This window comes from Ctenopharyngodon idella, chromosome 4 (assembly GCF_019924925.1).
Source record: "Ctenopharyngodon idella isolate HZGC_01 chromosome 4, HZGC01, whole genome shotgun sequence".
NCBI lineage: Eukaryota > Metazoa > Chordata > Actinopteri > Cypriniformes > Xenocyprididae > Ctenopharyngodon > Ctenopharyngodon idella.
Genome location: NC_067223.1, coordinates 28,905,746 through 28,921,382, shown reverse-complemented (window position 1 = coordinate 28,921,382; position 15,637 = coordinate 28,905,746). Strand labels below are relative to the sequence as shown.

Sequence of the window (15,637 nt, the reverse complement as noted above, 5' to 3'; positions counted from 1 at the left end):
TAGGGGAGATGCCATTTTCAGACAAGTACCCAGAAGGCGTTTCTTGAAAAAGGCCTGTAATTTATGTTCTAAGTTGCCTCCACTGCACCGGTCAAGCTAGATGCGAGGCGTAGCTCTCTGAGTTTTACAGGAAATTCTACTCAATTAAAAGGAATGTTTGGGGTTCAAATCAAGTTAAACTCTTTAAACATTATATACGACATACGGACAGTAATTTCTCATCAATTTGTTAAAAATTGTTATTAAAATTACTAATGTACTTACAACGGAAGTCTAATCTCTCATCACACTGGAAAAAATGTCTTAGTCCCACTTTATATTTGGTGTCTTTAACTAATATATACTTACATAAAAAAATGTTTATTACAATGTACTTACTGTGTTCATGTTGTATTGTCATGAACACTTTTGCTGCTATTGAGGTGGGATACAGGAAAAGTTAGGGTCAACAGTGTAATTGTAGATGTATTTTATATATATTTATATATATATATATATATAAAACATAAGTGCAACAAAATATCCATTGTATCAAAATTTTAATTTAAATGTTAGCACATAGTTAAAGGCACTCAATATAATGTGGGTACTAAATGGGTTGCGTATAAGGTAACTACATTGGTTAAGGTTTAGGGGTAGGTTCAGGGTTAGTACCTTGTTATTACTCAGTTATTGCAGTTATTATAATGAGTACATAGTATGTGTATGGGGAAAATGACTGTAAAATAAAGTGCTACCACTAAATATTAAAATAAAATTAAACTAAATAGCATTCTGTAATGTTTTGGATCATATACCATTGTTTTCGTACCGAGCCGTCCCATGCAATGGAAAAGTGCCAAAAAGTGAGCCGTACCAAGCCATACCGAACCGTATAATGGGGGGAAAAAGCGACTGACCTGACTGACTTGTTAAGCCCTAGCAGCAAGTATAGCAAGATGTAAACATTATAAGTTTTAACCTGAGACTAGAATATTAAAGTCATTCTGATAACAGATTACTCTTAATTGTAACATCGAAATGCATTTTCTGTAAAGCTGCTTCGAAACTAAATGTATTGTGAAAAGCTCTATACAAATAAATGTGAAACTTATTAATCTTGTCTTGACTATTTAATCTTTCTCTACTGTCATGTTCATGTGAAACCAGTAAAAGCCAGGTAGGATTCGTCTGCACAATATGTGTAAGGATACCAAACGGGACATAACCACCCACAAAGTGCTGTTTACATTGAGCAAACTCCACCCAAAAGAAATGCGTTGGTAGTACATATCCAGAAAAGTTTCAACTCAGAACAGTAGCTCCACTGCTACAGAAAGAAACAATTTAAGCTCTTCACAGCAAAAACATGGGCAGCATATTTCTGATTTAAGCTCCTTGGAATGACTTACACTTCCATAGTAAACTCCCATTGTAAGTTACTGTAAACAGACTTTTGTTTCTTTTGACAATTGGAGCGAGTTGAAATTGTTTTCAGTAGCAGAACACAGATTATTCCTTTACAACAAAAATTAAAAGACGACCGATATTCATTATCACAAAAATTCCCAGCAGTCAAGGGCAAACGAGGCCTGAAAACATTACAGTGTAAACAAAACCATATAATTAGCTTACAAAGGCTCTTCTTAAAACACAATACTGAGCCATATTTTCATGTAAACTACCCTCGAATGACCCAAACCTGGAGCGGTTATTGTTTGCCCCTCTTGGCGCTGGTTCGAGACCTCATCACTGTCTCTGTCTTCTCTCTCCACCTTCAAATGAGTTTGCAAGATTAAACATGAATCAAATTCCTTTCCTGCTCATTTAACAGAGATGCAGACAGCTCGCACTGTTATTTTAGCTTAATTAATGTTCAGGTTTCCCGGTCTCGGGCTGTATTCTGCTATCAGAGCGCAGGAATGTGAGGAGGAGGATTTCTGATCTTCATCTCTTTTGAAAACAAGATTGAAGACTTTGAGAAACATTAACAAATTCTAAAGAAACCTGCGGTTAACCAAAATTGCTAGCATCAGATACATAGAGGCCATTTGCCTGCCTGTTAATAAAGGGCAATGTTCAAGAGGAACTGCACCAAAAAAAAGATGGGTAAGAGAACAGTGCTGACACAGTTTGCTTCAGTAATCTAATAACAGTTTTAACAGACACTAGGGATGGATGTAGCATTGCAAGTAAAGTGAAAAGTTTCAATAAAACTCACTTTGTTTAAACTACACAGACCTTGAGTCTTTTTGTTATGTCTACCTAACTTCAGCAATGAAACAGGGTGTTCGGATTTGGAGAAAAGAACATCCAACACAGTCTCATGGCTATTAACTCTTTTACATTTTGGCGATTTGGTGGCAAATTCGTACAATCTCATTCATACGTTTTCATACGATCTGCTTACACCTTACTGAGGGTTAGTAAAATGGTCAAAGTTTTCTCATGAGATCGGGTTGAAACATCAAAGACACTGGGTGGAGAACGAATGATATTAATATCATTAACTAAATGAAAACATTATCGTTAATTGAATTTTTTTTTTTTTTTTCAAAAATTAGTTATTGTTATTTTCACAGTCTCTATTAAAAAACCTTCAAAATGATTTGTTGGAATCCGACACCTGTTTGAATCGATAGAGTCAGCAAAGTCAATTTTGAGAAAAATCGTGTTAAAGTTTTCTGAAGGTTCCAAAACAAAATCACCTATCAACTAAACCTTAAAATCCCAGTTAATGACACCTAATTTGGCACACACCTCGTCAAAACCAAATATCTAAAGGAAAATATACGTATTCAACCTTTTTTCAATATTTTACGTCAATATTTTGAAGTTCTGTAATTCTGTGTATAAGTGTATGTATCGGGATTGCGTCTTTGTGCGCGCACTTCGGGTCTATGAGTCAACCAGAGTAAGATCGATTTGTTTACATCAGCATGAGTTTGAAAATCACATTTCATTGGTTCAGACTCATGCCATCAAAAATTCACTTTGAACGTTCACAAAGTTGGAATGCTGCACTTTAATACCAAACTTAGACTAATGAGGAAGCTGCTGAGAGGAAGCGCGAGTCGTCGAGAAGCGAGCAGAGAAAAATGCCATTTTTATGGACAAAGGAAAGGTACTCCTCTCAGAAAACATACAAATAAAGATATTTTTATATCTTTAATTGTTATTTGAAGCATCTGGATCTCTAGACGAGGACTTAATGAACTCATTTTTGTGAAAACCTCAAATTCGACCAACAGACTCGTTTCGCCTGTAGCTCGAAATTAGCCTTTGCGCATTCCGACTCATTTTGCCAGCACGGGTCAGACGCATATATTACTAACATTACTAGAAAAACTGAAACTAAAATACATTTCCACGACTTCAAAACTAATTAAAATACAACAAAAATGGCCTCAAATTAATTAATTACTTCTTTATACCTGGTATATTATAAAACTTGACACCACTACTGTCTGCAATAAACATGATAAATCTAACGCTTTAAATGTTTTTTTAATTATACCAGTTAGCACAACATTGGCAGCCCTAAAACAGTAAAACTAAAATAAAAACCAAATACACTAAAACTAGAAAACTGGTTGCTACACGATAAAAACTAATACAACTGCATAGCAACACAAACAGTTTAGCATATTGTGGTGGTGAGTTTTGCGTGTGAAAGCTTCACTCATGCCTTCTTCATAAAAAAAAAAAATAAAAAAAACTTAAATATCTAAACATTATTTCATAACAGCCTCATTTATGAATGCTAAGTGGGATTTGTCCTTTAAAACAAAGTATGTTTGACAGAGTGACACCCACAGCATGTCTGTGACCTCAGAGGTCAGAGGGTCATGTGTAGATGAGGCAGAAGGACAGTGACACCTGGAGTGGAGATCTCCTCTGTTGATGACATGTAGATGACAGGGGACAGGCAGTGCAGTGCTCAGGGCACTTCTACAGTGATTAAAGTCTCTGTCTGTCTCTCTTACAGCTGCTGTGTGCATGTCAGAGAGCAGATCTGAGGACACAGCTGGCCAGCCCTACTCTGACCCCGTCTGCTCACACAACACATACAACACACGCATGAACCACACAGAAACAGCTTTTACAACTTAAGCCAGTTCACGTTAACTCGCGTTGACTTTTTTTCAGCCATTTTAAATAGCATATCAGCTCTATGAATTGAGTTTTACATTTAACCTACATATCGCGCACATCATTCATAACAGTCATTGCAAACAAATTACTCAGCTCATTACCCCATTTACTCACAGGTAGGCCTGAAGGGAATCGACAGCTGCAGAATTCCGTAGAAAGCCCTGCCGACTTCCATCTTGCACAGAGTTCCACACACATGCACTGCCTCACGCGTTTTCATTGTGAGAGACTTGATCATCACAGTGAATTTAGCAAATTAAAAAAGTTACCTACTTTACAACTATATGAAATAAGTTAAATCTGTTTTACTAAAATATATTGATCAGTTAATAAATAAAAGAACAGTCTTCAACTACTATTTTGATTAAATTATGTTAATTACACATTTTAAAAGATTGCATTGTATTCATAACTTGTTACAATTAGCCCCGACTGCACAGCCAAGAAAAAATCCGCAGTAGCTATTAGTAACATTTTTAATAATGTTTGTTCATTTAAATTTAAACTACACATATATACATACTCATTTAAAAGATGCTGACAGCAATAAATAAATAAATAAATATTTATTTATACTTTATCATTTTTATTATTTATTTATATTATTAAAATATTATTGTTTTTATTTTTAAGTTTATAATTTTTAATTTAAAAAAATGCCTCTGTCTTGTAGCTCAACTCAATCTATTTTACTGTTTATATCGGTTTTGCAGAATTTCACAGATTTTCTTCCACACATTGTAAAAAAAATCATGTTTTGAAGTTTTGGGGGCCTGAAAATGCAAACATTTGAAAACAGGTTTCAAAGCGCAAGTTTTCGAAACCGATACCATTATCGTCTCTGTGTAAACAACAAAAATGTGGATTTGTTTAAACAGTGACGTCATGCGCATGCGTATTACGTGTTCAGTCTACAGGTGTGTAGTGTTTCTTTACAAAGTGACATCGCCAACTACTGGCCTGTCATGAATAATACAGCGATTTTAGTCGTTTTCGCAGATCCATGTGAATAGAAAGTGTTTTGATAACATTTTCATCTGCACATGAAAAACGCAAAGGAAAACCTTTTCCATTTTTAGTATATCGTTGTCATGTAAACGTACCCTAAAACAGTTTATTGGAGAATGTTTTACAAGAAAATAATATTTCAGCCTTTCTACTTCAGAATTTCATGTTTAAAGGTGCAGTGCGTACATTTTAGCAGCATCTAGCGGTGAGGTTGCGAACTGCAGCCAACGGCAGCTCACCCCTCCCTTTCGCGTGATTTGAGAAGCTACGGTGGCCGTCTGGCCAACACAAGTTAAAGATGTTGTCGTCTGAGACAGCAGAGAGTACGTTAGCCAGTCAAGCATTAAGGTTTCTCTAAGGGAGCCTTCACACTTGTAGTTCGGTTCGTTTGGTCCGGACCAAAAAAAAACATTTAGTCTTGGTCTGATTAGCATTCAGATTGGCAATTTTATCACCGAACCAAAAGATACCAAACCTAAAGGCATAGGGATACGTTTACAACCTGATTGGTTGGATTTTATGACGTATTGCCTATTTTAAAACGGAACTTACCGAACATTCAAAACAATGCATATGATGGTATTTTGGCCAGCTGGGAACTCGTGAAGAGCTTATAAAATGAGTAAAGGAGTCAAAACAGCGGCGGGAATCCCTCCGTCACACACAAAAACGATCTGCTGCTTGGCGATGCGTGTCTGATGCCTGTGATGGGCAAATTTGCGACTATGACGAGAAAAAAATGATACGCGTAAGGATTCTGTCCTTTTTAGGGTCTCATCTTCCTGTTTTTGGTTTGTTTACATGTCTTTGGTCCGTGTTGTGTTCATATATCATTCGAACCGCACCAGAGTTCGTTTGGAAGCAGACTGAGGCCCATCTTTTCAGCAGTCTCGGTCCGCTTGTTTGGTGCGCACCAGGGTTCGGATGGCAGCGTTCATACGTGTTCAAATGAACCGCACTAACAGAGCAATCGCACCAGGGTTCGTTTTAATCGAACCAAACATGAGAAGTGTGAACACACCCTTGAAGGTTTCTCTGACTACTACTATTGTTCTTTGTGCATACTCAACGTAGCGTCGATGAAAACAGGAACAATTTAGAATAGACATAGTGACGAAACATGCTCTGTAGATTGTTTGTCCGTTTAGGGCTGCTGTAGAAACATGCCGCGCATAATGGCGACTTGACATGGAGGGGGGACCCACGGTGTATGTAGATAGAAATGGCTTATTCTAAGGTAATAAAAACATAACGGTTCATTATGTAAGGTCTTTATACACCACTGAAAACATAGTTATGTATATTGCATTTCTGTCAATAGATCCTCCCAAATTGTACACATTGCACCTTTAATTCAATGTGTTCCTCGCCATTTCTTTGGAAAAATCCTACACCATTGTTTTTTCAGTGCAGTCGTTGCAGAAAATGTAAAAAGTGTGCAAAATCCACGTGGGCCTAAACATTTAATCTACAAACCTCAACCATCCAATTACAAGAAATAATTTTGTAGGATATGAAGCTACATCTTCAAGTCCCAACTGAAATACAAGTTCAGAGAGTTTGGCAATGCAATGTAGAATATGTGAGTCCTGCAGCACTGAGTGGGCTACAGTCAACTACATGAGGCGCAGACGCAGTGGCCCACAGGCAGAAGCTCACCCCACTGAAAGGGTCTGCGTGTATCGGCAGGCTCAGCTCACTGACTGCAGGGAGAAAAGAGGAAGAAACTGGCTAGAAGTGATAAATTACCTCCCCTCCACTCGTTAGATGTGACATGGATCATAATCGAAAGATAAAGACATCAAAAAAGTTGGGAAATTCAGTTTCACCAGTACAAATGACGGCTGGCTCCATCTATCTTGAGGCTGCGACAGATGGCTTATCACCCATATTGATCCAGTGAAACAAAGCACAAAGGTGCAGGGCTAAAAAAAGTGGCATAATTTTGCAGAGGACACCCCTCAAATCGGGAAAAGCCTTGTTGAATGTTAACAGACACAGATAAGAGAGATTAGGTTACTGTTCAAACACACAGCCCTCACTCCGTTGTGTTTGCTGTGCAAACTGCTGTAGTTTTAGGCTAGAATGGCCCTTGTTTTGACTAGAATGTTAACTTGCTTTTATCAGGGACATATCTAGGACTTCTTGTGTGTCCCCAAGTGCTTGAATAAATAATTAAAACTTAGTCGATAAGGAAAACACCTGTTCAGGAGTGAATGATAACAGTGTCTGTCTTCATAGTGCTCCATTTGTGAGGTAAAGTAAAAATATGAGTTGTGTGGGAACACTTAAAGTAACTGGCTTTATTTTTATATTTTGGACTGATGACTACATTAGGTTAGACCAACAAAAGTAATTTTTTGAGGGTCAGATCACGTAGAAAAATATACAAATTGAACATTTTAACTTTTCACAGTGTCAAATATGTAACAAGTGCTTTATCACGTTGCATTAAGTGTGGAGTATTGTACATTTAAAACATGGAGGACTAGGAGTGTCGCTTAAAACCTCAAGAAATCAGGTAACAAAAAAATATAAAAATGTGGTAAAACTATATTTTTACATTTTGTGAAGATCGTGTGAGTGGTGTTTGCCCATGCGAAACCCACCACCATGATTCTAGGGCTCAGTGGGGGGTTGCTAGGGCACTGCTATGCATTTGTTTTGACTGGTTTTTACCATGTTGCTATGCGGTTACTAGGGTGTTCTGGGAGGTTGCTTTCTGCTTCAAGTCAAATGAGCCCGTCCCCAAGTCTCTATATTTTGGTCCCTAGATGTGCCTTGGGTTCCTTGGGTTATGTATGTATGCCTGTTTTATTGCTTGCCAGGATAAAATGATAAGTCTGATTAGTTAAAAAATAAAATCAATGTTTACTACTTAAGCTTAGTGGTGTAAATAAAACCCTAACCTTAAAGACCTAACCTTAAACATTAATCTTAAGTTCACCCAAAAATGAAACCCTTACCCAAGACTTTGGTAAATCTTCAAAATACATATTAAGATATTTTTTATGAAACCTGAGAGATTTCTGTCCCTTCTAAAATAAATATGCTTCATCACATAAGCAATCATATCTCTTCACAAGACTATTAAACCACTCAACTCATATGGGTTCATTTTATGATAAATGTATGACTTTTTTGGATCTTCTAAATTTTGGTTACCCAGACTTTCAATGGAGGGACAGAAGTCTATCAGGTTTCATTAAAAATATCTTCATGTGTGTTTAGAAGATTGACCAAAGTCTTATGGGTTTAGAACGACATGAGGGTGAGTAAATGATGACAGAATTTTCATTTTTATGTGAACTATCCCTTTAAATTTGACCAATAGGAAACAGTAATGCATTTAAGCAATTTCTAAACTGATCACTGCAAAAAAAAATGCTTTTCTTACTTAGAGTTTTTGTATTATTTCAAGTCCAAATATCTAAAAAAAAAAAATTTAAATCAAGAATTATTTTAAAGATTATTTAAAAAAAAATTAAAGTAAAAATTATTGTCTTGTTTTCAGAAACAAATAAGTCAAAATTAAGTGAGTTTTTCCTTAAAACAAGCAAAATAATCTGCCAATGGGGTAAGCAAAATAATCATTTTTCAAACCGAAAACAAGATTATTTTTGCTTGTTTTAAGGAACTTATTTTTTTTCTGAAAACAAGACAATAATTTTTACTTGTCTAGAAAATGCTTCTTGATTTAAGAATTTTTAGATATTTGGACTGGAAACAACACAAAAACTGAACATAGCAAATACTAGATGGAAAATCCATAATTTAACTAAATTATTTCTGTCTAAGCTGTCTTCTTTTAGCTCTTCTAATACTCAAACATTGCATATAACATCAAACAACATTTGCTACATTTCTGAGGATGGCTGAATTTGAGACTCCTCACGAAATTCACTCATAGACCAGAGTAGACGTTAAAATCTAGCTAAGAGCTCTGTCACATGTTTTCCCTTAAGGGCCGTTTCCTTTCCCCTGGGCTGGAGGTGAAGAGGTCAAATAAGCAGTGTTAATGGTTACCTAACATCTGACATGTGGGTATGTCCAAGGAATAAAATGCATTAGTTTATTAGACAAGAGAGAAAGAGATCTGTGTGGGATTTGAGGGGGTAAAAGAGGGCGGGAACTGCTATGGCGATGGAAACCGATGTGTCTTTGTCATGAATGAGAGAGCATGGCATGAATGCGGCTCATTACGACCCCAACAATGACCATGAGCATGCACATTCAGATGAGGACCGGCAATCAGACCAACAAAGACACGGCCGTAAAGCCACAGAGTACAGACAAGAGAGCTGTACTCTGTGAGATGTATTTGAATTGCAAGTTGCAAATTAACAGGAAGGCCCATGAGTGGGAGGAAGAGAGAGAGAGAGAAAAGGAGGACAGAAACAGAGAAGGAAGAGTGTGAGATATGAGAAGCTGATGCCATTTGAAGAGGCTGGCTGTACATGTGAGCATGGTATAATCTAACACTGCCACAGATATGGTCATAATAAAGCACTGCAACAAGACACTAACATGCCATGCAGTTTGTTTAAAGTGTTGTTTAAATCAGTTCAATTTTAAATTTTTTGATTAAATCCGATGGCTCAGTGAGGCCTCCATTGACAGCAAGATGATTAACACTTTCAGATGCCCAGAAAGCTACTAAAGACATATTTAAAACAGTTCATGTGACTACAGTGGCTCAACCTTAATGTTATGAAGCGACGAGAATACTTTTTGTGTGCCACAAAAACAAAATAACAACTTTATTCAACAATATCTAGTGATGGGCGATTTCAAAACATGAAGCTTAAAAGCTTTACGAATCTTTTGTTTCGAATCAGTGGATTGGAGCATGTATCTAACTGCCAAAGTCACGTGATTTCAGTAAACAAGGCTTCATTATGTCATAAGTGTTTCGAAATTTCAATGGTTTACGTGACTTTGGCAGTTTGATACACACTGCGAACCACTGATTCGAAACAAAAGATTCGTAAAGCTTCGAAGCTTCATGAAGCAGTGTTTTGAAATCACCCATCACTAGATATTGTTGAATAAAGTCGTTTTTTTTTTTTAGCGCACAAAAAGTATTCTCGTCGCTTTATAACATTAAGGTTGAACCACTGTACTCACATGAACTGCTTTAAATATGTCTTTAGTAGCTTTAGTAGCATCTGAAAGTGTTCATTATCTTGCTGGCAATGGAGGCCTCACTGAGCCATCGGATTTCAACAAAAATATCTTAATTTGTGTTTCGAAGATGAATGAAGGCCTTATGGGTGTGGAACGACATGAAGGTGAGTAATTAATGACAGAATTTTCATTTTTGGGTGAACTAACCCTTTAAGAGGCACCTACTTCAACAATAATAATGTGTTGCTCATCTCAAACATTTCAAAACAGAACACTAGCAGGGATCTCGATATAACAGTGAACTGAGCGAACCGAGAACTCATTCTCACACAAACGGTTCTTGCCTTCTTCAACATATCTAACAAACACCTCATAAGCAGAAGAACAGGATTGTGATTCAGCCTGCAGCAAACGCATACTAAAAACATGCAGCTCATCGGAGCAGCAGCTCCATCATTGACATCAATTGACATAATAAACATTAGTTTGTATCAAATTAGTCCTTTTTTTAACCTTGATTTTTGTGGTAACACTTTACAATAAGGTTTCATTAGTTAACTACTTTAACATAAACTAAGCTACTTCAACAGCATTTATAAATCTTATTTAATGTTTTTACTAATACATTATGGAAATCAAATGTTGTAGCTGTTTGTTAACATTAGTTAATGCACTGTGAACTAACATGAACAAATAATGAATGACTGTATTTTTATTAATTAACATTAAAAAAGATTAATAAATGCTGTAACAAATGTATTGCTCATTGTTAGTTCATACATTAATTAATGTTAACAAATGAGACCTTATTGTAAGGTGTTACCCATTTTTTTAACCCTGCTTACCTTTCTACACTGCAAAATCTCAAATTTGAGGGACATTACAGGCAAAGACAGTTCATTCAAAAGATACAAAGGGAAGTTAACTGACCTGTGACAGAAACTTTCATGGCGGCCTCCAGAGGTCTGTTGTTATCCAGATCTTTGCTGAGTTTTAGCTCTCCAGTATCCGGGTTTAGAATCAGCAAATTCAGCTCATTTCCTTCAATGAAACTATACTTGAGTTTATCTGACACATCTGGATCATGGGCTGGTACCTTTCCTATAATCCCAGATGGAAAGCTGTTGGATTTGTTGGTGACGTAGTTATTGAAGATAATCTCAAAATTCTTCAGGACGGGATCGTTGTCATTGACATCAACCAGACGAATGTGGACCGTTGCTCTGCTGACCAGAGGTGCGGATGTGGCCTGTACAACTATGACATACTCCTTTTTGGTCTCGTAGTCCAAATCCACAAGCGCTTTTAAGTCTCCGGTGAATATATCCAAGTCAAAGACCTCAGGGATATTTCCTTCCACAATTTGGTACAATATCTGAGCGTTGGTTCCTTCATCAGGGTCCATGGCGGTGATCCGGGCAACTACTGAATCAACAGGACTGTTTTCTTTGACGTCGATGTACAGTTCGTCCTTCTCAAAAACAGGAGCATTGTCATTGATGTCCAACACAGAAATCTGGATCTCCACTGCTGCTTTGAGAGGAGGAACACCTCTATCTACTGCATAGGCCTTCAGGTTATAGACTGGAACGTTCTCTCTGTCCAGCTTCCGGTGGCTTCTGATAATTCCAGAGTACGGCTCAATTATGAAGTCTCCTTCCCCATCGTCGCCTCCTTGAAAGGTGTAGCTCACACGTCCATTAGACCCTGAGTCCCTGTCTGAAGCAGATATCTGGAGCACACTGGTCATTAGAGGTGCATCTTCAAACACAGTACCCTGGTATTTGTCCCTCCCAAACTGTGGAGTATTATCATTAGCGTCCAGAACAATGATTTCCACATAGGTGGTATCAGACTTCTGGGGGATTCCATTGTCACGTGCGATGATGGCCAGTGTGTAGGAGGCTTGATCTTCATAGTCGATCTCCATCTGTGTGGTGATGGCACCTGTGTCTGGATCAATCTTAAACTGTGGTACGTTGTCCTCCATGATGTAGGTAATACGTGCATTCTCACCCGTATCCTCATCCGTTGCACTGATTACCACAACAGTTGATCCAATGGGTCGGTCCTCGCTGAAGGTCTGATGGTAGCTGGCGCTCTGGAACACGGGTCTGTGAGTGTTAGCGTCAGTAACGTTGATGAACACCTGTGCGGTGTCAAAGCGTGTACCGTCAGAGGCAGTGACAGTCAGAACGTACTGCCGTTCCTGTTTGTAATCTAACGGCAATGCCAGGGTGATGAGTCCACCTCCGCTTTGACTAGTTATAGCAAACCGGTTCCGCGTGTTACCACTGGAGATCTGATAGGTGACCACACTGTTTACATCACGGTCCAGAGCTGTGACAGTTAACACACTGGTCCCTACTACAGCATCTTCATTGATTTTCAGAGAGTATGATTTTTCGGTGAACGTAGGGATGTTGTCGTTCACATCTAGGACGGTGATGCTAACGCTAGCTGACGACGACATTACCGGAACTCCATTGTCTCTGGCTTCCACTCCAAAGGTGTAATACTCAGTGGTTTCCCTGTCCAGCTCAACACTGACTGTTATCCATCCAGTGCTGTTATTGATGGTGAAGGGGAAACCTGGAGTGGTGTCTGTGAGGCGGTAATCCAAACGGGCATTTTCGCCAGAGTCAGAATCGATGGCCTGAATGTGAATCACAGAATATCCAATGGGAACGTTCTCTAAAACGGAGGCTTGGAAAGGAGTGCTTACAAACATGGGAGCATTGTCGTTCACATCCACAACTTGGACGACAACAATCCCTGTGCCATTAATAAGAGGAGGCCTGCCTCCATCCTGTGCCTTGATGCGTAAATTATACTCTCGGATCATTTCGTAGTCCAGAGGGTTTATGACATCAATGGCTCCGGTAGGGGTGTGAATGAAGAACTGACCTTTTACGTTGCCGCTGATTATACTGTAATGAACCTTAGCGTTATTGCCCTCGTCTCGGTCAGTGGCTTCTACCTGGGCCACTTTAGTGTTAACTGCCACATTTTCCGGCACCTGGACTACATATCTTTTCTCACTAAACTGAGGGTAATTGTCATTTTCATCTTCAACTGTGATGTATACTGTCGCAGTAGCACTGCGAGGTCCAGGGTCTTTTCCTTGGTCATTTGCCTCTACTATCAGTTGATACTGGGCCATGGTTTCCCTGTCTGGACGCACACGAATCTTGACCAGTCCATTCCGAGAATCAATTTCAAACCCAGAATTAACACCTTCACCATTCACAATCTTATATATCATGTTTGCATTGGATGGTGCATCTCCATCTGTCGCCCTTACTGTAATCACCTCAAAACCAACTTCCACATTTTCTCTTATCCTAACCCTATATTCATTCTGCTCAAAAACGGGTCCGTGGTCGTTGGTGTCACTAACTGTAACGGTCAGGTATGACGTGGCTAAGCGTCGCGGCGTGCCATTATCAGTAGCAGTGACTTTAAAAACGTGCGTGTCTTTAACTTCTCTATCTAAGGGCTGGACGGTCTCAATGCTACCGGTTTGAGGGTCTATCCGAAAGAAGTCGTTAGAACGGCTGTCGAATAATGCTTCCATGCCATACTCGATCTTTCCCGCCTCTCCAGGGTCGCTGTCAGTCGCTTTGAGTGTGATGACGCGCGTACCCGCAGGCTCGTTCTCGGGCACTGAAACCTGGTAGTTCGGTAACTGAAACTGAGGCGCTGAATTCACTGCTCGCTTTACTCTCGGTTTCCGTTGATTTGATACGTCCTGCATAGAATGTAATAATGAAGTTTGGACTGAGGCGAATCGTAATTTAAGGCACATAGAGAAGGGCTCACCGTTTGAATCATGAAACGAACAGCGAATAGTGTCTTTAAAGCGTGTCAGGTCCGTCTCCAAACAGTACGCGTCCTTCACAAGTAAAGTCCCGTTACGCACAAACACATTCAGATGGTCTGAGGTGCAAGAAGAAGCAAAAACATCAGAGTGTCTTGTGAAGACAGGTAAAAAGTCCTTAAAACTAAGGAGTAAATCACCTGGAGAAAAGCATGAAGTTAGTCCTAAGTTATAACTGCAATCCACGTTAATGTCAGGCTTACTTACTCTCTTCCTTTTATATTTGAACACGCAATTGCGTCCGTGTACAAATACATTAAAATGTGCGTTAACTAGTCCTTCAGTTGTTAATGATTTCATTTTAAAATAAAGAGGCAGCGCGCTCTGTGGGGCGCGCGCACAGTCCACCTCTCCATTTAAACGCACTACTCCATCTCTCCAATCCACTTGAATAAAGTTCCCAATGTACTTGGAAGTTAAAGTCCTGTCTATTTTATAAATCCAACCTGGTCCGAGTGACAAATTGGCCAGAACAGCTCCAGAATGTAAAGTCTCCGAGAGGTGCAAGTCAAAACATCCCATGAGAGGAGTGCAGAGGAGAAGGTGAACCCATAATAACCAACACATTACTAAATCCATGGTGTAAACTCCACAAAACATGCAGAAAAACACGTCAGCTCTCCTTCTGCCGGCACGTCGACCTTCTTTTATCCTTCATTGTAGCTTTTTAACAGCAGAAAACACAGTTTATCAAGGTGGTATCCATGGAGCCAAGTGACAGTATCCACGTTAAGTTTTAAATGAGGACAAAATGGCTCCGTGCTTGCGCGTCTCTCCCCCCCGCACACACACACACAGTCATTAACATAAACCTGCACCTCCTCTCAGGACTAAAGAACTCTCATGGAAATTCAACTATTGTTATTCACCGCTGCATATTCCTTGGTTCTTTTGGAGACTTTTACCTAAAGTGAACGACGCGGCGCGTCAAACAAGAACTCTCCCATTATAATAAATGAAGTTGCGCGATTAAACAGTTTCGTGCGGATGTAGAGTTCTCCACACGAATGCGTCCATAATAAATAAACGCTAAAATGTAAATTATAATGGATCATTTGTGTATTTAATTTGTTGTGTTGAGTCGCTCGCTCGCAGTTAAGACTACACAGATAAAGTTTTCTGATTTCTGTCTATTAAAGTGACATGAATTCACACCACGTGTTTAAATCACTCAGTTGACAAGCGGCTGTAAAGTGATAAAGAGTTATCAAAACTAAACTGTGCTCGAATAAATTATTGTTTATTCTCTATTCAAACTATTACAAAAATACCACGGCAGCCAGTATTTTCGCCAGAATGTCGTAATATTGTTATTGTCACCAAAAATATAAACAATTTTAAAAGCTTCTTACACACGAGACCGTTTGTTTTTTTAACATTAAAATAGCGTTTGGCGGGGAATAAAATCATGACGATGTTTTTGACTTTTAAAAAAATAAAACATTTCTAGGACCCACTTAAAAAAAGGAAAGACAATCAATTTATTAT

The 15,637-nt window shown here is 38.7% G+C and overlaps 1 protein-coding gene across 5 annotated transcripts in view; it reads right to left on the bottom strand.

Moving 5' to 3' along the window:
* The window catches only part of celsr1a (cadherin EGF LAG seven-pass G-type receptor 1a), a 107,330-nt gene extending 92,434 nt beyond the window's left edge, over positions 1 to 14,896 (bottom strand). For 3 of the 5 annotated variants that reach the window (XM_051891179.1, XM_051891182.1, XM_051891183.1), the window contains exon 1: positions 11,200 to 14,896. In XM_051891179.1, coding sequence (XP_051747139.1) covers positions 11,200 to 14,749 — 3,550 coding nt within the window. In that variant the 5' untranslated portion in view covers positions 14,750 to 14,896. The remainder of the gene's footprint in view (positions 1 to 11,199) is intronic. The other 2 variants (XM_051891181.1, XM_051891184.1) reach the window with 1 other exon arrangement.
* Positions 14,897 to 15,637: the final 741 nt, after the last annotated feature.